Raw genomic sequence first — 25,405 nt, 5'->3', positions numbered from 1 at the left:
CGTACCCAAAGGGTAAAAACGGGACCCTATTACTAAGACTCCGCTGTCTGTCTGTCTGTTTGTCTGTCCGTCTGTCTCCAGGCTGTATCCCTTCGTGCGCGAGTCCGACTCGCACTTGGCTGGTTTTTTATGTACTATCTTGTGGCGTTAAATAAATGTATTTTATTTCTTCTTCTTTCTTTCAAAGTGTAAGCAGGAGGATGATGGATTTGCTTTATAATGAGTAGGAATAGGAAGTAAAACAGTAGTAGACTACTGGTTTTCTGGCTTGGATTCAGGTTTTAAAATAAAACCAAATAGCTCTAGCTTCTTTCATATAACCTCTCCTTTTTTAAAAGACTGGAAAAAAGAAGTAGGTAGGAGGTTATCAATTCTATCATTTATTTTGTATGTTTATTACCTCAGACCGACGGTACTGACCTCAAACATATCAGTTGCTAACAAAACTTCCGTGGTACACAGACATATTAAATATATTAATAACTCATGAATTTTAAGTCGAAAAACGCTCGACATTTCACTCCGTACCGAGGAATCAGGAGCTTGCGTTGATGGTCGAGTCTGCGCCGGTCCGTCACCGGCTACGCAAGCCCTTGAATTGACACTCCTCGGTACGGAGTGAAACATGTCGAGCGTTATTAATATATTTAATATATCAGTTGCTAGTGAATATAAAAGACATAAAATGTAATTTTTTTCTTTTTGATGTCGGTTTGGCTGTTTTAATGTTATTGAAAGCTATAAATATAATGGGACCATAAAAATGAACTGACAGCTTATTTATCCTCTCATTACGCTTGACGTTACATTGGAACTTAGGAAGTTGCCAAAATACTCTAGTCTCACTTTGCACCATTTCACTAACCCGGGTTAACCGGTTAAACCTGGAATTACCATAACGCAGTGTCAAATTGTACTGGTACAATACCACCAGTACAATTTGACACTGCGTTAACGGTTTCACCGCTTAACCCCGGGTTAGTGGGATGGTGCAAGTGGGCCTAACCCAGTTAAAGAAAGATATATTTAATGTAGGGTCGGAATACTTATAGCAGACATTCTTATCAAAGTGTTCACCGACGTTGCGGTCAGGTCGGTCAGTAGTAAGGAAATTGAATACACTTACTACGACAACGACCTATATCAATACGGGTAAATTAAATTAAATTATAATTATGGTAATAATGTAACGTGTGCGAGATGTATCATTGAGGAAAGCTTATTTGGCATTATATTACAATACAATAATTGTCATTGTTTAACGTATCACAAAATAACAAAATACAAAAAAAACGAACAAAAACTGGTCCTGTTTCTAAGAGACGTACTTAAAACGATTCTAAAAAATATTAGATAACTGAAATACATATACATACTTCCATAAATACATTATTGTAGACAAGTAAACATATTTAGATAAAGAGAAGAATTTTTTTTAGTAACCATAATAAAACGAGAAAGGTGGGCCAACATGACTGGCCAGCTCTAGAAAAAGCTCTTATGACTGAACTCATAAAGACTTATACTTGCAATAAGCAGGAAACGTCATACACAGATCACTTAGGTACCTACTCAATAGACGGAGCATTGAACGTCAACTACTGCTCACTATTCTTAAATACCATGCATTGGCACTCCCATATTACGTAATACAGTATTATAGCATGTATGTGGCCTGTTCGACCGTAAACTAAAAATGGTCATCACTAAGAATCATTCTGATAAACATTGGTCGTTGTTAGTATAATACATAGCTAGACCTATAACCGGGATTTGGTAGCTACCCTCAGTGCTCCATTAAAAAAATCCAGGCTGTATACACTTAGGGCCACTTGCACCATTCGCTAACCCGGGGTTAACCGGTTAAACCTGGTGTTACCATGGTTACGAGTACCTATTTGACACTGGGTTATTAGGTTTAACCTATTAACCCCGGGTTAGTTGAATGGTGCAAGTGGCGCTTACTGTCATAAGAACTTATCATTACGTTCAAAAATAATCACATAAATATATTTATTATATTTATCTCACTCATGATATACTCATTCAACGTTTTGTATCTTTAATTTTTTTGTATTATCTCATGTATGTCTGAAGTTCTGATTTATTTTTGCATTTAATATGAAATGTTTTGCATTATATATTTTTCAATATATTAATTATGAGGAGTCTTTGGAGGTAGTCTACGGAGGTTGTGCGGGGTGTTGCCTTAACGACGGAAATAAAAAGGATGTGCAGGAGTCTGGGTGCTGGGATCGATGCATCCTCCTTGGACGTGCAGCGTGCAAGCTGGCGGTCTGCTATACCTATTTACATTTGCAAAACATTTTTCTTTTTACTTTAAGCTATTCTCAACTTGAAGTTTCAATTGCAAACAATTTAGAGATGTTACATGATAACGATATGGTAGTTGGGGCCGACTCTAGATTGACTTAAAAAAAAAAAAAAAACTACGGTTGCGTGACATTCGTTAATAAAGTTTTTATTTAATTATTTACCGCTATTTGACTTTCAGTTTATCTTTTAATTAGTTAGTATAAAATTAGTTAGTTTTTATGTTTATAAACTAACTTTAGCAAAACTTTCTTGTAAACTGAACGATGAAGATATTTCGGAGACGCCATCTCATATCCATCTCATAAACTTTAATGATGGAGAAACGACGCTGCAACGCCGGTCGTAACATGCGATTCCTGAACACAATATATATGTCAGGATATATGATATGTATGTGTACAGGTAAAACGGCGTATGACCCTGTATATAATTAGGCATTAAAACAATTGTGTAATTCGTTTATGAAACTCACTTCGTTCGTTTCAATGACATCAGAATGATACCTAAATGACATTGTATTAAAATGACATTTAGTTATCGAGCGTCTCGCTCGCGTCAATACATGTACGGATAAGTACGAGCGAAATGCACGATAACTGAATGACATTATTTAGATATCATTCTGATGTCAGTGTACGTTCGAATTGGCCTCGACACTCGTTTTTAGGGTTCCGTACCAAAAAGGTACAAAAGGAACCCTCTGCGGTGCGACTGTCCGTCTGTCTGTCTGTCTGTCTGTCTGTCACATTGCTAAATATCTCGAGAACTACTGAAGCTATCGATTTGAAATTTGGAATAGTTATGAACAGCGCTAACCTTAACACATTGGAAGTGTACTCGTAATTGTTTTATTAATTATGAAAAATGACCAATATAAAGAGGGGGCAAAAGGTCAAAGTTTAGTTACTAGGTCGATTGGGATATTATTTGAAAGAGCTCGAATTGAACATAACAAAACAATTCTTTATTGGTTTTTCATAGTGAAAAAAAAAATTACTTATGAAGGAAAATGTGAAAAAAAAAAATACCAACGATATTTTTTAAAATTTTTACATAATAATAACATTATCAAATATATTTCAGGAAAAATATAATCACCTCTATCTTAATAACTTTTTTTTTTATTATCAAAAAACATTTTCTTATTTAATTTGCAATTTAAGCTCATTTGCGGGTGTTTGTTACTTGAAATGTCTATGAGATTACACTAAAACTACCTTCTTCAAATAAAACAAAAATTGTTGAAATCATGATACACAATTAAGATTTATCTTTGAAAAACCAACATACATAGGTCGCGCAAATTAGTTAGCCAATTTGCCGATAGATGGCGCTGTACACATGACGGTTAGTATACTTCTGGTCAAGTCTTTACGTACGTCTTCAAGTTTGTACGGAACCCTCAGTGCGCGACTTAAACGAACTCTCACTTGACCAGTTATATTTTTCTACACGGTAACCGTTTAATGTCGTCTCTGCCTTAAAACCAATGGTTTTTTTTCAGAATTTTTAAATGTTTTAGTGGTCTTTACCGCATTTGAATATTTGGAACCCCCCCCTACAAGATGTTTTTTAGTGGCAGAGGTTACATTATGCGGTTGTCCTGTAGAAAACTTTAACTTCGACGAAATAAGGACCACCCTAGCTTTTCATTATATATAGCAGTCACATAAACCACTATTATCGGCCCAATATATATATATATAACATTTTATATTAAGTAGTTCTTATCTTGTCATGTAAAAGTTAAAATATAAGAACTGGTATTGTCTGTATTTAACAACAAATATTTAATTTGAAATATTTTTGCGTTATTTACTTAGTAGAAACAACAAACACGAAACAAATATTTTTGCGTTATTTACTTAGTAGAAACAACAAACACGAAACAGTATTGAAACAGCCATTACGTGATAAGCAACATGTGTACATTTCCATTGTTTGCCAGTCAGCTGTGACATAAAGCGTAAAATTATGGGACAATTTAGGCAGCTGTCCGACTGAAGGAGCCCACTAACTAGCAGTCCGCCGGACGATATCGGCCTGTCAGTTAGAACAAAAATTTGACAGTTCCGAACAACTGACAGGCCGATATCGTCCGGCGGACTGCTAGTCGGTGGGCCTCTAACATGTATCGTTGATTAAGGTTTTTTGGCGAATGATTGTAATGTATCTCTTAGAAAAAGTAGTTACTCGTTGACAGTGTGAACACTTAGCGATCAACGATGGATATTTGCAACTGGCTATTCCACTTTTTTTTTCAAATATATTTATAAATGTTCGTATAGCTTTGATAGCCAACTGGTATTTTTGTCTCTGGTATATTGGCCTGTGTGTGTGTGTGGGTGGAGCGCGCTACAACATTTCACTCCAGATCAGTATGTAAACCTTGAAAAATTGGTTTGATTAACTTGGCGTATTAAAAACCTCAAAAAAATAATTTACTAAATTAAGTTTTAACAAGCAAAAACGTCTGCGATCGATGCTATTAAGCTTAGAATAAATTTAAAAGTGGAAAAATTACTGTCTTGGGTGAGACTTGAACTCACGGCCTCTGGATCGATAATCCAGCGCTCTGCCAACTGAGCCACCAAGACCTCATCCATAGTCAGCAAATCTTCCCACTATATGGGTCTAGGGGACCCTAGCGACATCTACCGTAAGAGTGTTTAAGAAGTGTAACAAGTGTTCAAGCCTCACCCAAGGCAGTAATTTTTCCACTTTTAAATTTATTCTAAGCTTAAAATAATTTACGTTGGTACAAAATAAATAAATTAAACTGATCACACATATTCCTTAAACTTTAATATAAAAAGTACATCACAGACAAAAGAACAAAATAGAGATAAAAGTCCTGCATAACGCAAAACAAACTTTTATGTGTAAAATAAATAATATTATTTAAAACATCTTCATTGCTGTCAGTAAAAGGTTATTGTCATCATTAGCTTTCAGCTAAAGTCACCATTTGTTTTCCACTGTTCTGCATAGTTGTATATAAGTGGAAGAATAAATACAGCAGCAGTCCAACACATACGATAAAGAACACTATACATATGCACACTACACACTCCGAGAGGTACACCTTGAAACGTTCAGATCTGTTCATCCTATAGTTCGGTAAATCCACGCTGGAATACGTCCACATCTTCACAGCTAACTTTGTTGAGATACTTCACTATTCTTCACAATTCACATCTACATATGTACTTTGTTGCCGAACGCAATAATGGTTTGATCACGATTTCCTTGTAAATATTCTGAGCGCGCATCTCTTATCAGTATCTTATCAACTTCTAAATTTAAGTCTCTTCGTATCGTTTGTTTGCTTTCCGCAGCCGCATTGTTTAAGACACCTTTTTACAAACACTTAATTTATGATTCGTTCTAGAAGTAGATAATTCTGTTTATTGCCCATGAAGCACTTATTCAGATATAGTTCAAAATATTTGTCATGTTTTTTTAAACGCGTGAATTGCCGCGCGCCTGCTGCGGCGGCTGACCGAGGCGGTAGTTTATTGACGTTTGTCATATTACATTACATTCGCGTGCTTTACCCGTATTGTAAAGTACAATAACTTACTCGGCAATGTGTGCGTTACTTCACTGATAACGTGAGTTTTACCGCTTTGTTGACACAACCATTTACTGCAGTCAATTTGGCATAAAATTGCTTTTAGATTAGATTCAAACTACCTAATTGTATTGTTTCAATTTTAACGTTATCTCAGTGTCGTCTTTGATCATTACGGGTACTAATTAAATAAAGGGTACTTACTTATATGTATTAAGTTTGTGCTTACTGTATAATATTACTGTATATTTGTATAATACTGTGTAAGCTCAATTGAAGTAATATTAGATAAATATTCCAAAACTAATAATTATAAAAAGAAAAAAAATACAATGTATTTTTTCTTAGAAAGACGTAACATTTTGTAATCGTCAGGTAATTAATTACTAATTACATAAGTGCACACTTATCATATCAATTAAAACAGTCATAAAATATCACTTAATTTATAAACGATTAATTTTAAATATTCTTTCATTAAAATAAATTCCTCGTAATCGTCACAAAATGTGTTAAAATTAAATCATTGTTTTTACACTAATTATGATTTACCTTTAATTAAAAAGAACATATAAGTGTGCTAACTTAAGAAGTTATTGACAACGTTGTATAAAATGTTGTAACCGAATCTACAGTCAAACTACGAGTAGATGTATTAGTTTTGTAAAGCATAGTAAATATTATAAATTTTTATTTATCAAGAAAAATGCCTCTATTTTTATGTAAGTAGGTACATAAGGCACGAAATAAACCGATTTAGCTTCATATTCCATTACAATAATAACTATCTTACTCTTTCGAATAGACTGAGTTCTGCAGCTTTTACATTGAGCAAAATCCGTCAGTTAACTGATGTGAAAACAGCTCGATTTATTTTAGTTACTTCCATAGCGTTATGTCATATGGTATTTTACTGTGGGGTGGTGCTTCAGAGATAAATACCATTTTTATTCTGCAGAAGAGGGCTATTCGGGCAATATATAAAATGAACCATAGAGACTTAGAGATTAATTTAAGGAAAATGACATAATGACAGTGCACTGTCAATATATTTATGAGAATATTCTGTATGTACATAAAAACATTGCCAGTTTTAAGAAAAACTGTGACATACATAAGATTAATACTAGAAATAAGCGTAAGCTCGCAGTGCCCTTCACTCGGCTCCATAAAATTAAAAAATCATTCATGGGTTTAATAATAAACTTCCTTCTTCCTTCTTTCATTTTAGTCTTCATCGGCAGTTCCACTTCATCAAATAGTGCTTCCAGACTACAGATGCACGAGTTACTATTTAAAAAAAAAACGAATTCCTATAGAGTTTCTTATAATATTTCAAGTTTCTCCCGTGAATTTTATGCAATTCGCCGTATTGCGCTGAGCGTTATTAATGTGATAAAATTTTTAGTACCGTGAATTCCTCCATTTTACCCTTAAGGGCGAATTTGTCCATGAAGAATTCGTTGAAAAAATTAACACAACGATAAATAAAAAGGACATTTATAGAAAATGTATTCGTAATTTACTTTTTACCAACCGTTTATGAACTCAGTCAGATTTTGCTTGTGAAGTAATAATATCTTGCCATAGATGTTTGTTGCGGGCAACCCTCCAGGCCAAGGCGGTTTCACTATAGGTAGGTATACATTTTTGGAATTAAACACGTCGTTAAAGGGTAGAGAAATAAAGGCACAAACGAAATGCATATGAGTGTTCGTTAAACCGATCGATCCCCTCGCTGTGCGTTTACGCACGTGCTCATTGTATCGATCCATGTTTAAGTTTTAAGTTTTTGTGGGTACTAAGGAGTGAAAACGATTTTTATCTACATACGCCGAATCGTTAAAAATATGCTCTAAAATGCGTTCAGAAACCGTAGGAAATGACCAGCATTACTCGCTAACGCTCGTTTCATAAAACCACACTTGTGTTCTAAGGCCTCTCATTATGTATCAGTTGCATAAACTACTATTATTTGTTTATTATACAGGTAGGTCAAGAGCTTAAGAAATGTTAAAATCTAATTACTAATGATAAATGTTAAATATAACGTTAAAGTTACGTTACGTTATTTATAGATATCTACTTATATAGGCATATGCATGTTATACGTATATTATACATACTACACTATCGCATATTTTATTGCTATTTTATCACTGGCATAATCCTAAAATATAACCAGGATTATCGATAAGCTATGATTTATAAACACTTAACGATAACATAACAGTTTCGAATGATTCACGGTTAGTTTCACTAGACTTATATTGACCGGGATATGTAAGTACCATGATTACATTGATTACCTTTTGTATTGTTTTCGAGCTCCCGATATCGAGCGTCTAAATATCGGGAGCTCGAAAACAATACAAAAGGTAATCACGGTCCATATCATATCCCGGTCAATATAAGATTACGATAACATATTTTCCTTTATATCTACTTCATTTCAAGACAAATACTCGTACTCCTGACAGCATTATAAACTTCATAGTTTATTTGTTTAAATCTTTATTATGTTTATTATTCACGTAAAAACGGCTGAATAGATTTGGGTAAAATTAATTATGGTATTATAATTAATGCCATTATTTTATATATTTGATTATATTTCACCCAGAAAATTACGCAGAGGGCGTCACAGGATGAGGCTAGTGAAGTAATATTGCATAGTACTATCACGATAGAAAATTCTTAGGTTAAATTAAAGTCACAGTTTTGCAAAAAAATCAGAATTTATTGGTCCTTTCATTGCAATTTGCCTCCCGGTGAAACAAAGGGGCAAAATAACGTTGTTATTCTATTTTTAAATGAAACCAACATCAGTCTCTTTTGCAGCCAATTCATTTCGTGCTTTAAACAGATTAAGCCCCCACCACACCACATGTTGGGGTAAATCGGTCAAATAGGGCCAGACGGCTCCCAGATGCACCCCCATTCATCCCTAATACAAGCTAAAACAAACTTTAATTCTTTGAATTATAGTTGATTGTTGTTTGTTTAGGGTGTTGTAAACTATTTAAAAAAATATAGTGAATGGTGGCAGGGGCTCTCTGTGGCATTTTGTCGACGGTTCGCGTCCGATTGATAGCTCGGAACTCTCGGAAGTGTGTGCAGTTTTTTCTTGATACAAAAGGTGTAACGTCTGGTTTGCGCAAGAATTCATCGCTAAGGGGCGGACGCAAGGTGGGTTCAAGTTTTTATTATTTCTTGATGTGTGTGTGTGAACATATGGTGCTTGAGCAACAAGTGAGCTAGGGAGCTTGGCAGGTCTCATTGATTTGACAAGCACAGTGGGAAAATGTATTTTTTTTTAAATTTCAATTCACAAAATACATGTAAATAAATTATTATAGTTTTTATTATATAATGAATGTTTCGTGATTGTTTAGTATATTCCAAGCGCTATCACATTCATGTCATAAAACTCCCAAAGACATGATATTGTTATCAACTTACTTATCAAATATACAAATAAAATAATGCTGCTCTTGTAATATATTTATATATTTATATGTATATATATTTTTATGTGTATATAATTGTCTTAAATGTAATTGTTTATTATAAATTTACTAGTGTATTTAGATTTAAATAATTTACGTAGAGTATTTTCAAAAGTATTATTTACAAGTATAGAAAATAGAATTTCTCTCGTTTACTTAGTTAGATTATAAGGTGTACTTATGTCACGCAAAATAGGCGCCAGTCGTCGAGTTGCGGAAAATCGCCCGAACTACAATACAATACAATACAAGGTGTACTTATCAATAATAGAAATTCATCCATTTTTGTACTAAATTATTTTTATGATCATGGAACACTACGCATTACTCATATGTATAATGTGTACAGTTTCCGGCCTTGTCCAAATTGTACTCTTACATTAGAATTACTCTTAGAAATTCATACATTTTTTTAGTAATTATTTTTATGATCATGGAACACTACGCATTACTCATATGTATAATGTGTACAGTTTCCGGCCGTGTCCAAATTGTACTCTTACTACGAAATAGTGTACAGTCACTTCATTATTAGCTTAGCGAAGCGCGCAAAAATAAGAAACTGACACGATGATTATCTGTGTTCAAGTGCAGCTTAACCCACGATACATCACACGTTAAATTAAAATCCATTTAAGCCGTTAAGGCTAAAGAGCGTACGAAAAAAAACGATCCGTACATGCAATAGAAAAACCTGAAAAATATTAGGCACCATCATCTATTTTGCTACCATTCGTAAACCTTATTCAAACGAGATATTGTCTACTAACAGTCAGTTATTTTATGAAGAAAATAAACAAATGTTGGAATAGATGCAGTATGCTTTGGAGCATAGACCCTTCGTGTAAACCAATTTCACGTAGCACGAAACAGTTGAAAGTTGTGTCGATTCGCTACGCGACTGCAATGCAATAAAGCTTTGTTGAGCTTTTACAGACAGACGAAAACACTGCCCAGCATAAGTGAAAGAGCGTTTGTAGGTTAAAACATTCACATATGACGTTCTTTTTAGCACGGCGCGGTGTACACTGTTGAGTACCTACGTGTAAATGGATCAAAATTCTATGATCTGTTTATAAAGTTTGAACTAGCTTTAGGTACAGTTTTTCTTTAATTTTTATAAGGATTTTTTTAGGTGTCTAACCTCGTTTATAATTCTATTTATTTATGTATATGACTTATTTGTATTTCAGTAAGGATTGCGTTGTAGTGATCGATGACGGTTAGGTTATTCAGTTTTTTTTTCAAGAATTTCAATTAAATAAATAGACAATTATTGACGCAGTTTCGTTGCAATATAAATGTTAAATAAAGATACAATACAAATGATATTTTCGGCACAATCGCTCGAAAGGCTCTCTTGCTTGCTATTACTTCAAAAACGAATAAGAAAGTTGCATTTTATCCACATGTGAGGCAAAGTAATCTGATGCAAATTTTGAGTTGTTTGCGCATGTTGGCTGATAGAATTGACTTTTAAATGATGATTTTGAATGATAAATATTTAATAACGTTCATATGGATTTGATTTGGTTTCATTTTATAAGATATTTTACAGTTGGTATTTTTCTTGCGTTGGTGTGGTGTGTTGATTTGTGGGTTGATTTTTGTGTTTCACTCGGTGGCAAAATCTGTTTAAGCCTCGTGCCTTGAAATCCGCGCAACGCTCAAGATTCCACTTTTCAAACCACTCGCTATGCTCGTGGTTCAATTTTGGAATCTTTCGCTTGCTCGGGTATCAATATTAGCACGAGCGGTTAAACAACAACTTTGCCCCCTTGTAAAACAAATAACTATTAATGCACACCTAATAAATAAATACAGAAACACAAGTAGAGGTAAAGAACAGGCGGCAAAGATAACACATAATAGGTAGGTACACACTAGCTTTTCAGTCTTAGTCGAAGAGAATGAATTAGCAACTGGAATCGATTGAACATTCTTTATAATCAGATGTTATAAAATTTAACTTATAAAATAGATTATATTACATACGATTACAGATATACCTACATAAAAAGAATTGACATTAATTTAGAAAAACAACATACTAGTACAATTTTTATTTATTTATATATTAATTATTATTATTATGGTTGACTGGTAGAAAATGTCATTTGGCATTAAGTCCGCCATTAGTACATTGTTGCATATATGTATTTTATGCAATAAAGTTTAAATAAATACATTACAAAAAACAAAAATGTCTTTAAATTAAAAAGTACTTACATTTTTTTTATGGAGGCTGCCAATGTACGTTACTTCTAGGGCGTACTTGATCTACGGGCTACTTATACAATTTCTAAGTTATAATATTATACCTACTTACCTACGCCGTTGCACCAATCCATCTGTCACTATTAAAACGTTCGCTATATTTTATTGTATGGAAAGTTCAGTTCACTGCTGATCAAAATTGATAATTGATAATTATGGTCCGCAAGTCAGCAACATGTTTATTTTTATGCCTAAGTTCTTTTCTAGTCCTAATATCGTAAAGGGATTATGGGGATGTATGATGATGCTTATGAATGTGAATATCAGCTGTAACTCCATTGATTAGTGGACGATGTGAATGGTAAATTAATTGTCATTTCTTCCCGACTGGGAATTTGTCAAATAAAATAAAAAAAAGAAATAAATAAAGTAATAAATTATGCGTCGTCAGCTAGTGGTGGTCAGGTATTTTTATAGGCGCCTTCATGTTTATTCAGTGCAATGTTATACATCCTTATAATAATAGTATTAGGCTCGGTTAACAATGTCCTCAATTCTCGACTCTCGTAGGTACTTTCATCTGGCAATTTGAATTTCTCATTTAGTTTAAACCAATTAAGTTATTCAACATTTAAAACACACGACCAGTTAATGTAGAGACAGAGACCTATGTTCCTATAGTCGTTGCGAGTACTATTTCGGCTTATATGTTGAAGATCCTAAATGTATCCACCACTCGTGAGGGACACGTCCATAATCAAGATTAATCTTTATCGCCTAAGTATTTCATAACCTTAAAAGGAACATTTAGCTCTTCATTTAACTCAGCATCTTTTTCGGTGTTAAATTAGCGTGATATAATGCAACTTAATAAACTTAATAATCAACCAATTGCTATTAGAAGCCGTATTGCGATAGGGTCATGTACGTAGATACATAAAGGTAGTCATTACAGATGCAGATTAGAGCATAATGCCGGTTGATCCTGCAAGACAGCCTGATCAGACACAATCCCGTCCAATTAACTTAGCACTATCCGCATAATGAGATATATTATAATAAAGGTGCTTCTTATGATCATTTTCCGTAATTTTTTTGCTACTGCCAGGGAAAAGGAAATATCATTTAATCTCTCGAGGCGAAGTCCGGATGAATTACCCAGACTTAAATCCAGCTTGCACCTATTAATAAAAAAGTCCCACAAATCAATTTTTTTAGTTAATTAGCACTCCAATTTCAAGTTAAAAACCTATTCGGGGATGGCATAATGCATGCGAAAAAAATATTCACGCCAGTAGCTAGTATAATAATTTGGCACTTATTTAAATAAAATGACAACGCTGCGTGCCTAATCATTGTTGTAGATTGAGATATTTATTCAGTTCAAATTTTATTTTTGCGCGTATGAGTCATCTTACTGCTATTTATAGTTTCAAAACGCAACATTATCCAAACTATATTAAAAGCATAATAAAGTCAGTTTTTGTATGGAGAATATTAAAATACTGCGTTATTTACTTTGATCCTCTAATGTCGCTGTACTTTTATTTCATGCTTTAATCGTGTGTTTTATTAAATAGAAATATACTAAAAATATTATATATATATTATAATAAAAACTAATATATATGGCAATCCACAACGCTGATTTCGTCCAATGTATAATCAGGCGTTACTTTGCGGAAATCTATAGTAATTAAAACATTAATTATCTTTTACGTCCAAAGTACATAAACATAGTGATACTATATTATGTTTTTATTAACATAATATAACTACAATTTTTACTATACCTACTTACACTCTTATATATATATTTCGCAGAATGATACCGGACCTGACTCCCCCGCCGACACCCCAAGTGCCGATGCCCAAATTGGCCGCGCACGAATTGCACAAAGCTCTGCTCAAGATACTACAAGACAAAGGGGAGGTCGACGAGGAAGTCAACAGAATGCTCATTGAGTACGTGTACAAAGGCTGCAATGTTCGCTATAACGCTCAAAATTCACCTAAAACGTAAGACGAGTCTCGAGTCGCACAGGCGAGTTGGCAGCTGATAAATTATTCTAACAGGGTCGAAAACATAATAGTATGAATTAATGTTTTGCATCTTTCCTGTGGACATCATAAAATAAATACTTTAAAGCCTAATTTTGCCTTAATAAAAATATACTTAAATCGTTAACTTTTATCATGTCCACAGAAAAGACGCCCGTTTGACGGAACGTTTTTGACCCAAAAACAATTAGAATCAATGTACACTGGTATTCTTGACAACTCGAATAGGTCGCTGTCAGATGGTCAGGAAACTATTTAAGTAGTGAAATATTTAAAATAATTTCTAATCTGTCATTCAAATAACACCAATATTAAATATGATATTGGTGGCTGGGGAGACAGACGGGCAAAATTTTAAAATATTTCAGCAATTATTAACTGTAGAGAAAAGCCAGTTTGTCAAAAGGCATAACTTTTTTTCTAAAGATGATGATTGTATCTATACTTTGAATGGGATTTAGCTACTGGTTAAGTTAACACATGTGCAATATTTCAATGTGTTCGTTGATTTTTTAAGGTGTACAAAAGTTACCAACTCTTTTTACAAATCCGTCATCTTAAAAAATTCAAACTACATTATGTAAAGCTACATCTTGGTCTGAATCGAATAACAGATGCGGTTGTAAAAATTCCTTATAACGGATCTTAGACCAAAGAGTAATACATAGCCCGGATAAAAGTTACCTTTTATGAAGATCAGAAATAGGAATAATTGAAATTCTTGACGCTCTTAGTTACAAATTAGACTCTTAACTCCGTATAATTAGAGTTTTAAATTTGAATAGCAGTATTCTGCCTGTTTTGTTTTTCCTTTATTATAAGTAGCTCATGTTGTGCACAAAGGATTTATACTATATATTTTAAAGAATGTTGGCAAAGCATAGTTCTAATGTTAGTAATAAAATAACTCAATACTTTACGAAAAGGAATAATTAGATAAGCTATCGGAATATAATAGCTGACTAAATATAAGCTCTCTACTGCACCTCTCGAATTTCAAACTTTAGTCTCTTAACCAGCAAAGTCAAATGTTTTATAAATTTAACATTTTTTCTAGTTATACACCTAGAGGGTAGAGCTAAAAGCAACCAATATTTGTGCTCTTCCGTAAAACCTCCGGTAACCAAGCTACAATATTTAAGCGGCATAATTCAAAACTGCCTAAATCCCATGCCCATCCCCATTCCCCTCTATTTGTGACACTATTTGTAAGGTATATGCACCTGCAATAATATCATACACAACGTAGCGTGTAAAAATATCTGACATATTCTTATTTATAGAGCCGTAGCGTCAATATTTTTACGCGTTGTGCAAGATATTTTTACAGGTGACTCAATAAGACTTTCCTTTCGGGTAAGATTGTTTAAGAAAACATTGTTTCTTTCCCGTCCATCTAGAGATCCAGATAAACAAAAAAACAATTTTCATATGGAAATATTAGTTTCCGTTTCCACTACGTCACGCAAAAATGTTCATTCTAAAAGTAACGTAAGGGAACGGACAAATTAGGGTAATTTGATGAGGAATAATTTATTGGATTAGGGGCAAATAAACCCAAAGAGCCCTGATGTAAGAAATATATTTTCAAACAATAATATGAGCCCTCAGAAATCATAATTTTAATGGACAATTTGCGTTCATATTCAAAATACATATTATGTACTCTATTCTATATTAATAACAGTTGGCTTCTACTCGTTTCGTTGCATGATCAAAATTCACATTTTTTGAGCCGATTTAAAAGTGAGCTGAACACGAAATGCCTTTTAGCATCTATATTTTTGGAATATATCGAAAAATTACTGTAGGTGGAAGTGGAAGCTTTCTAAATCCATTTTAGAAATGAATGGAGTAGGCTGTATTAGCTCTCGGCAACTATGTATTTATTAATCTGTGCTCTCGGTAAAGAACGTCTTTATCACAAATGTTAACGTGCATCTGGCAGTTTAAAACTCATAGGTTTAGTTTTGTATGTTTTTCATGTCACGTGCTGTAATTTTTTCAAGTCAAATCTTGTTTAGTAAATCTTTTGTATCTTATGGATATTACGTAGTCGTAGTTATTGATTTTGTATTGCCATGTATTGCATGCAAATGTGTCTGATCTTCCTCTTTAAATAAAATACTCTTATTTATACGTAACCAAAGTATGTCTAGTCTAGTTAAGTATATTATTTACTCGGTATTTAGGTAGTTTAATTGTCATAATAATATAATATCCATAGTCCAGAGAAAAAAAAAACCATATGAATATATTTTTAAATTTGTATTTATGGTAATTATTTAAAGTTTTTGTAAAGTATCTACCTATTGTACTTTTTTTCTGAAATAGGCTAATATTTACTGTTTTTTAAATATCTAAAATTAGGTATGGTACTCGTACAGTATGAGTTATTATCTTATTATGGATTTTCAAAAAGGCGCAATCGTAAAAAGGACTGCAATTGTTTTTCTTCTGGACTTCAAGTATTCGCTTACTGTTAAGTTGATAATAAACTGTCAATTTATAGAAAATATTTTATGAATAAAATGGAAACATTTATTGCAATAATTAGCATATTAATAAATGCTTGGAATTAAATGAATTATTGCAAAAAGACTCGTTATTATTTACCAATATTTTCGTATCATTTTACCAATAGGTAACGCTCGTAGCGACATCCAGGTAAATGATCTGATATTCCAAATGAGACCCAAATTAAAAATCTAATATTAAAGTAATGGAAAAGCCCTTAGTGATGATTTATTGCATAACATTCCATTTCATGGGTTAGGTGATTTTGTAAAAGTAAATCTGAATCCTTCGTGACGAAGCCTGTAGCCGATTTGCTTTTGTGCCCACTTGACGAAGCCTGCGTTGCTAATCACGACAAATGCATGGACTTTATATTTACTGTTTTAATAAATAATTTAAAATCTGAATTAAATGTCATAAAGATATCTATATTTTCTTTTGCTAACTATATACCTATCTATCGGTAATCTCGTAGCATTTGAGCGGGAGCGTAATTAACCCAATGATACCCAGTACTTAGCACTGCAGTTTTTGTTTTTAAATTTAGAATCCTGTTACTCAATCAAAGTTTAGAATAGATTGGAAATATGTATGTACAAAAATGTGTACGCGGGGTCTCAGAAGGCTTTGTAAAATAATCGGTACATGCAATTAATTTAGTTCAAGTCATGTCAATTTAATTCTTTATTAAACGTTAACTCAAATTAATCATTTCGCCTGAAATTTGGTATACGGATTCTTTTTATTTAACACAACCAATTAACGTACTTAAATTTGCAAAAAGCTAAATTAAATCTTGTTAATATACTCGTACATTTATGTTAGGATATAATTATATACATCACTATACCTATAGCTCAATTTAACGAATTTAAATCTTATTGAAAAAGGATCGAGAAATGATAAATAACTGAATACATATAATGGGTCGCTTTATTCGATACACAATAGAGATTTGCTTAACAATTATAATTCGTAAACTTTGACTAGGTAGTGACTAGATTAGGCCATTGGGCCACCTGTTGCTTCGATTAGCAATTTTCAGCCTTACGGCTTTTTCCTTAAGCACTAACCGGAGCCCGGCATAGGAATGTTTTGTAGGTAACACTGACGTACACTCATTAAATAAACACTGAAGAGTCCGAGCGGGCGTGAAGATTAGGTTTTGGAGGGCTCCGGGCCCAGCAACACTCAGGCCACCGCCATCTCGTCGATCCCGCGGAGCAGCCGCGAGCGCAGCCGCGCGAACACGGGGTGCTCGATGGGGATGCCCCGCCGGTGCAGGAACCGCAGCGTCTCCTGCGCGCACACCAGGAACCCGAGCTGCTCGGGATCCATGTCCACCGGCACAGAGTCCAGCAGCGGGTCCTCGTTTTCGTCGTTAAAGTCACCGCGCGCCTCCTCCTCGCGCTGTGTGTCGTCCAACTCCACCGAACAAATCCGCCCGAATAGCCGCTTCAGCGCCTGTCTCTTCTCCGCACTCTCAGAGTCATGAAGCAGCGGCTCGCTGCGCGACCGCTTACGCCGCCGCTGCCGCTTCACCCGCATCTCGTCAGTTTCGTCACAATCGCGTTTGCGCTTGCTAGTCATCGCGTGCCTGCCGGCGTCAGGATGCAGACTGCGAATGGGCCGTGCACAGGGAATTGAAGGGCTTCGACGCAATTACACGGGCGCCGTCCGTCCCTCTCCGGCGGCGCGGCGGCGGGCGCGCGCGAGCGGGACGCCGACGGCAGCTGCACCGGGAACAGCTGGGCGACCAGTTGCAGGGCGCGGGGCATGCACGCTTTGTTTGATAAAGTTTATTCGGTGAAATAAAACTGTTAGCCGCGATTGCGCGGGCCGGCGGGGTGCGGGTGCGCGCGGGGGGGACAGTACCGGCCGGGCCGGCAGCTGCCTCGCATCTGCCCGACTTCAGGTGGATTCCCCGTGCTTCGTCTCGACGCGGCTTCTATCGACTTAGCTCGGTGTAAACAAAGCCTGCCTTCCTAATCTATGTAACTAAACCCTGTAAATTGATGGAACAGGGAGCGCCTGGTGGCTAACGCCGAACATTTCTGTTTCAAACTACATAAGGATTAAGATAACAACAACTCCCTAACACATAGGTTACTTAACACATGTTTATTGAACATGCATTGCAATAAATTTATTTAACCTAGTCACGTACCAAAAAGACTAAATTTCGCATTGCGGGCGATGAAAAAACGAAGTTAAAAATAAATTCGCATCCGAGCTCATCGTTTCACGGACATTTCAGTCCGCTATATACAAGTAGGTAAACTAAGTACATAAATTGTAAAAATCAATACTGCCGGGCTTATATACTATGTATGTACCTGCAGGAACTGTCGAACATAGTGAACTACAGGTGCAATTTGCGTGTGTACGTGTGTGTGGTTTTATCAAAGTTGATGCGTAACACTTGCAACTGAGTAAAATTCATACTGCTCATGGTTTAAATATTTTTGCCGGCCGTGTATTTATAAAAAACGTAGACAACAGTCTAACTAACTATAGCAGATATTTTCTTCAATACCTGATTGTTTTAAGATACGACTCTCCCAAGAGAACATTTCTTTTGTCTGCTTGTTGTTTAAATCTCAAATATCTGTTTTGTCGTTAATAATAAGTTGTGTTCATATCGTATTGCAGAGGTAATGAATGATATAGGTAGCTATCTTTATTTAGGGTATTTTTAAAATAAGTTAATTATTATCACCTGGCTGTTTTTAAAAATACCATAAGTAATAATTACTTTGCCTTTTTAGAGTTCCGTATTTAATGAGCAACTCTCATCGTTTGGTTAAGTCTGAAGGTGACTGCCCCTTTGTTTGCTGTCCATACGTCCGTAGTTTAGCTCAAAATGCCGCTCAAAAAGGAATAAACCTAAACAATTTCTGGAAATTTTACTAACAAAACTTCCGTGAGACACAGAGATATTAAATAATGGTCGGTCCGCTATCGTGTTTCCCGTTGAAGCTCCTCGTTATGGAGCGAAACTTGTCGAGCAATCTTCGTCTTATAAAATACGTCAGTGACCCGTTTAAATATATTTAATTTTTGGATATCTTAAGAATTTATGAACAATAAAAAACGCTCTTATCAAAGTTATCACAAATACCTAAATCTTAAAAGAAGATATAATAACGTTTATTTATATTTACGATTAGGGGACACGGCACGGTTGCTGAATCAAAAGGAAAACGCGCGACCGAATGGTCCGAATGGTCGAATGGAGTGTGTGGGTCGAATGGACTGCTAACCTTATTTGACATGTACTTACATACTAGAATTAGGGTGCATTGTACGGAAACTTCCACTTTATTTTAAACCGTCATCTACTAACAATAGATTAAGAGCCAGGGATGAATTTAAGCTACAAATGCCCCTATGTAACACCTCTTTATTTAAAAAAAACTGCTATGTAATGAGTATTCTTGTGTACAATAAGTTGCCATATGAAATCAGACAATTACCTGACAAATTATTTACCACCAGATTACACAAATGGCTAAAAGACAAATGCTTTTACTCATTAAACGATTTTCTGACTGATTCTGTTTACTAGACACTAGACTAGATATAATTATAATACTTAATGGATTATTAAATAATATACTTGAATGTATGTACTATTAAACTTTATTGATTTGTTATAAAAAAAATATGTGACTTGGATGTTATATTAATCATTTTAATAAAGTTTTTCAATATTAATTTTGAAATTGTAATAAAAGTTCTTATTTAGTTTTAAATTTGCATGCCATTTTTTGGCTTAACATGTGATACTAAATCAATTAATTTATAACATCTGTATGTAATTACCATGTTTAAGCAAATAAATATTTCATTTCATTTCATTTCATTTCATTTCATGGACTCGGGAATCCGAGTGGATTTTCGTAGGGTCGTTGATCGTTGATCGGAACTAAGTGTTTCTGCAAATCCATTAAACCACAGGGAAAGAGACCTCTTTCAACGAGAAAACCACATAGTTTATATTTAAAAAGGACTTTGTAAATTCGTCTGCTTTGTAACATGAATAAATGAGATAAATCTAAATCAAAAATTATACCTTAACCTTAGACCAGCGTTTCTCAAACTTTTTTGGTGACGGAACCTTTTTGGAAAGCGAAATATTTGACGGAGCCCCAAATTAAAAAAAAATCGTTCCTCACCAGATATACCTCTAGAAGTGCTGTTTTTTTTCTTATTATTCACACAAGTATTCTCGCGGAGCCCCAACAGAGGCTTTGCGGAGCCCTATTTCTGTTGCCGCTATAACAACAAATAGTAAAAAGTACGGAACCCTCGGTGGGCGAGTCCGACTCGCACTTGTCCGGATTTTTTCGTATACTATGTTAAAGATTCATTATTGCCAGCTTAAGAAAAGGCTGAGCACGTCTGACGCGACGTCATGTCTGAAGTCGCGCTTGATGTATGAAGTCGCGCGACTTTTGACAAAATATGCTTGATAAACCGAAATAGATGTCATACACTAAAGAGCTCATGACTCGGGTGACCGAGTGGTTGAGGCGTGACGCGACTGCAGAGGATGCTGGTTCGATTCCAGCCCTGGGCACTGGAGGCCTTGGTCACTTTTTCTTTCATATACATATATGACATCTACATACATATTTCAACCTATAGTTTATATAAATATTAGCGTTTCTAATTGAAAGAGCACAAATCAAAATATTTTTATAAAATAATTAGCTTTAAAATAGGTACATTTATAAGAGCTTTGGCGATTCCTCTTTACGGAACACAACTTTGAAATTAATTAAGTTAGCTGGCTACTGGTAGGAGCTGATGTAACTTGATCCGTCTAGTTTTAGCAACAAAGTCGTTTGAGAGTCATCATAAGTAAGTACTTCAGCGATTTCATTACAATCGGAATTTGAGAGCTGTTGGTGCAAAGATGATCAGCTTGCAAGGGAAAATGAATCGTTACCTGTGGAGTTAAAGGTTAGATTTGGGTATTGACGGGTATTTCGGGATTGGATTGGCGACACATGCATTGCAAGGCATTCCTGAGACAGACATGCTTTGTCATCTGCACCGGATTGGTTCTGGTTTCCCGTTTGGTCTGTGTGACGATACGCGGCAGAGTATATCGTAGACAGAGATTTGTGTAAGAAGGCAAGTATTTTGTACGTGTTTGCTGCAAAATAAATGCGAAATCGAATTAAAAATAGATAAACCCACAAGAAATTCAAGGTTGGTCGGGGCACATTACTTGTTGGTCGATGGCCGCTTGTACAGAAAGTTTTTAGCGTGGTGGCAGTGGGAGACATGATAAGAGATAGCCCTTAGTAACGAGGTGGACTGGCGGTCTAGTCACGATTGCAGGGAATTGTACGAACAACACACGGCCGGTCGTTGTGAAGATCTTTAGGTGCAAAAGTAAGATGATCGATGGTCACTCCTAATGATCACTGTCAATATGAGGATTAAGTAAGACCTCTCATCTACAGGATTGTTTTTTTTTTCGAGAAATTATGTAGTTAAGCATTTCGGGGAAACATGAGTCCCATTGTCTGGTCTACTTCACATCAATCATCTGTCCTCTTGCGCGAAGGAGGTAGTGTGATACATTTTGCGAGGTTTATTTAATAGCACCTAAGCCCATATTAAGTATAAGCCCATAAGTAGCCTGGGCACATAAGTAATTATTATGTTTTACATATTACAATCTTAATACTAGAATTTGACTGTATTAAGAATAACACTGAAAAATTAACTCTATAACGTCATAATATGACTTATGAATATGACACATCTGTGTTTGTAAATCTCTGTGCTCGCAAGTTCAAATTCAGGCGGCGAATGATTGCAATAGCTGTAAGCAATGTCTAGACTCCAGACCTAGACTTAGATAATTTTGAAAGCCTGTACCTATGTAAGTACGTAAGCTTGGTGGTAGTCTCTATTAAGTCGATATTTTTAGAAATAATTGCTCCTGAAGCCCAGAACAATGTGCCTGCGATTAGTTTGAGCATTAATGGTCAATCCGTTTTTATAGTTTTTTAATATAAAATTGTAAGTGCCGCTAAGATAATTACACCCTTTTGGTTGAAGGTAGCGCATGAGGGTACGAAACTCTATGCATGGTCTGATACGCGCTTGGCCCGGTTTTTTAAATTAAAATCTGGCGTTCAATTTACGAAGTCACCTGTCACTGGGACCTTTTCACGGCAGCGCCATTGCTTTGCGTTTTTAACCTCATTAACGTTTTATTGGTGGGTATATGTATACTTGTCTTACGATTCAGAGGGCCTACCGCGAACCACGTTCGACGTGTTGCCTCCCTGTCACACTTACGTACGAATTTACAAGTGCTACAGAGAGGCAACACGTCGAACATGGTTCGCGGTTAGCCCTCTGGACACTAGGCGTCTATCAAATGCCGCGGTGGCTTGCTTGTTTTACAAGCGGGTTACTATAGTAACTAATTACATACTGCAACTTTTATGAAACTGCCACAATTGACGCTGGTAAACGCAGGGTAAACGCTAATTATGATATGCATAATTAGGAAGAGTAGAAAGGTACCTAATACCTATAGTGCTAGCGGTACGCCAAAAAACGCTGCAAATTGTGTTCGGTACGATTGATCTTTAGGCCATTTGAATCAATTTGACACGTAGCACCAAAAAAAAAATAGGAGAGGAGTTACATCTTTTTTCGTATTAATAAAACGTAGTTCAGAAACCTGTCGTGTGTGGTATTAAATAAAAGGGCTTTTTGAGCGGATTCTAAAAATTTATCACATCATTACATTTCAGTCATTTTTGGACTTCTCGAGATACGACACCGTTCCTAATTTTGTTGTAAAATTTCAATTTATACCTAATATCCTCATATCTAACCATAAGAAAACAATATAGAAAACATTTACATTTAGTATTGAAAATATTTACAAGCAAAAGGGCGTATCTCCGCAGCTCTTACGTCGTTTTAAATAATAAGAAGATTAGTTATTTGGAAGAACAATATGCCTCACGTTAATTTTACATTTAAAATATATCTTTAAGTTACATGTATGTAATGCCCCCTTCCCAAATATATATTTTTGTAAAATGTTATATAACTTCTAAACTAAAGTAGCGGTTTACAAAATACACCAAGGTTTCAAATTTGATTAAAATATAGCTTATACTCGTAAGTTTCCGAGTAAAATGGCCGCGACATACGGACAGACAGGGGCGAATGGACAAACGGTGATGACGTGGTGTTATTGAGAACGCAAAGATGAAATTAATATAGAACATCTTAAAATAGCTTATCATGCTCTAATTGAGTCCAAGTTGAGGTACAGTATTATGCTATGGGGAAACAGCTTCCAGTACAACATCAATAGAGCTAGTCGCTCAAAAAAGAGTGATTAGAATCGTGATTCGCATCCCACAACGGACCTCTTGCAGGCAGTATTTTGAAAAACTTAAATTGGTATCCTTACGGCACCTAGTCTGTGAATATGTGCTTGTATTGCTCACGGATCTCGTTAACCATAGCTCAAGATTTGAAACTGAGGAGGGACAGGAGTTGCGTAGTGTAGCGCACCAAAAATATAAAAGTTAATTTCCGTCCCGTCCATCATCAAAAATAGAGGAACACTGTGCAAGACACCAGGCCGTTAAACTACCTGTAGAACTTAAAACAATCTTAAAAAGTAATATCTTTAAACACAAATTAATCAGTTTTTATTGAGAGGCTGTTTTTATACTATAGATTAGTATAGATAAAGTGTTCGATTTTGTTTAGCCTCATGTATTGATTTACTTGTTTTTGTTTAGTTTTAAGTGTGTGGTTAAATTTTAGATTGATATTCGTTTGTCTAGTTGTATATTTCATAAGTTCTTTGTTGTTTTTTTCCCCCTCTTCATGTATTTTTAAACACAATTCTGTATTGTTCATGAATAAATACTATGACTATGACTAACTATAAGGTTTCGTTTATGCCATTCTGGCTACTGATTCTACGGGTTAGACATGCCCGCAAATTGATGCTAAGTCTTTTTCAATATGTTGGACAAAATTGGACCTAGTCAAAAATATGGACATTTTTACTCAATTATCGGGATGGAGATAGTTTTAAAAGTCTATATGTATGTTTGTGGGCATGTTTGTACCCTTTGTCCTCTGACCCTATTTTGAGGAATGAAATTTGTTTTTATGACGCGAATGATGCATTTTTAAACTTTGAAAGAGCAAATTTAAAAATGTTTTATTTGTTCATAAAAGTGTACACTCTAGTAGTCATGTTGTTACAAGTCATTCCGAACAAGTCGAATTGGGCTCTGTTTGATGCTGAAAATAACCACTTCACCAATGTGGTCGTAAATCTTTGCAATGAAGGCAATTAACGTAACTACATATTTACCATCTGTCTTCGTTTGGCTAGTTTACTACGCCACAATGGTTTACGTTCGCTCCATAACTGAGAGAGCTTGGTGAGGTACTAGGGTGAGTTGCCTGAAACATTCGGTGTCCATCGCATAGATGGCGCTAAATACAACGTTGTGGGAGATCCTCTGTTGTGCGATTTTTCTGTCTGAAAACAATATGTGTAGTCTGTTCAATTTAAGGGTTTGATTAGCTTTAATTTAACCCATTTTATAACTAACATTAAGATTACAATCTTAAAATACTTCAGTTGGCGCCGCAGTACGCTTGAAACTCGTTAAGTAATACCTAACAAAGAGAATATATAGGATAGATGGTATGCGCTCTACAGCGCCATCTTATTTTGCTGACGTACGGGATACGATTTTCCTGAGATGATACTACACATCTTATACTGCCCAATCCGGTGCCCATTACTACTAAATTTCCTGGTGGGTATTTTACTAGCTAGGTACTCGTAAAGTAGCAGCAAAGAATGCGTAGACACACACCGACATTTTTGGAAATAAAACATAATGTCAACAGTACAATTGTCCATTCGACCCTCTTAGCAAATATCTACCCTATTACCTTTTCTTAATACCAAAATCGCATACTGACATCTGCCAGTAAATCCATCTGGATTTACCCGAGTTTGAAGTTAAGCGACTCAATTATTGTGTCCAAGGGAAAAATGAGTTTTCTCACGTTTCTTCATATAAAAGTTTATATAATTCTCTCCAAACGAAAGCGTGTTTATATCGCTAGTCAGTAGGATGCGGAGCAGCTCTAACGGCATCCT

The 25,405-nt window shown here is 35.2% G+C and overlaps 1 protein-coding gene, 1 long non-coding RNA gene and 1 other non-coding gene across 3 annotated transcripts in view; all 3 read right to left on the bottom strand.

Annotated features, from left to right (window-relative positions):
* Nucleotides 1-4,861: 4,861 nt before the first annotated feature.
* Trnad-auc (transfer RNA aspartic acid (anticodon AUC)) lies at nucleotides 4,862-4,934 on the bottom strand. The gene has a single exon. It is a non-coding gene; the product is annotated as a tRNA-Asp (tRNA).
* Nucleotides 4,935-11,073: 6,139 nt separating this feature from the next.
* The window catches only part of LOC134746858 (uncharacterized), a 353,422-nt gene continuing 339,090 nt past the window's right edge, over nucleotides 11,074-25,405 (bottom strand). The window contains exon 2 of the long non-coding RNA XR_010128271.1: nucleotides 11,074-11,227. This is a non-coding gene — a long non-coding RNA (uncharacterized LOC134746858). The remainder of the gene's footprint in view (nucleotides 11,228-25,405) is intronic.
* LOC134746384 (uncharacterized) lies at nucleotides 17,120-18,260 on the bottom strand. The gene has a single exon (XM_063680753.1). It carries the CDS (start codon nucleotides 17,803-17,805, stop codon nucleotides 17,407-17,409), a length of 399 nt encoding a protein of 132 aa, XP_063536823.1. The 5' UTR covers nucleotides 17,806-18,260; the 3' UTR covers nucleotides 17,120-17,406.

This window comes from Cydia strobilella, chromosome 13, assembly GCF_947568885.1.
Source record: "Cydia strobilella chromosome 13, ilCydStro3.1, whole genome shotgun sequence".
Classification (NCBI taxonomy): Eukaryota; Metazoa; Arthropoda; class Insecta; order Lepidoptera; family Tortricidae; genus Cydia; species Cydia strobilella.
The sequence above is the reverse complement of the archived record's forward strand: the minus strand, read 5'-3'. Positions and strand labels throughout refer to the sequence as shown.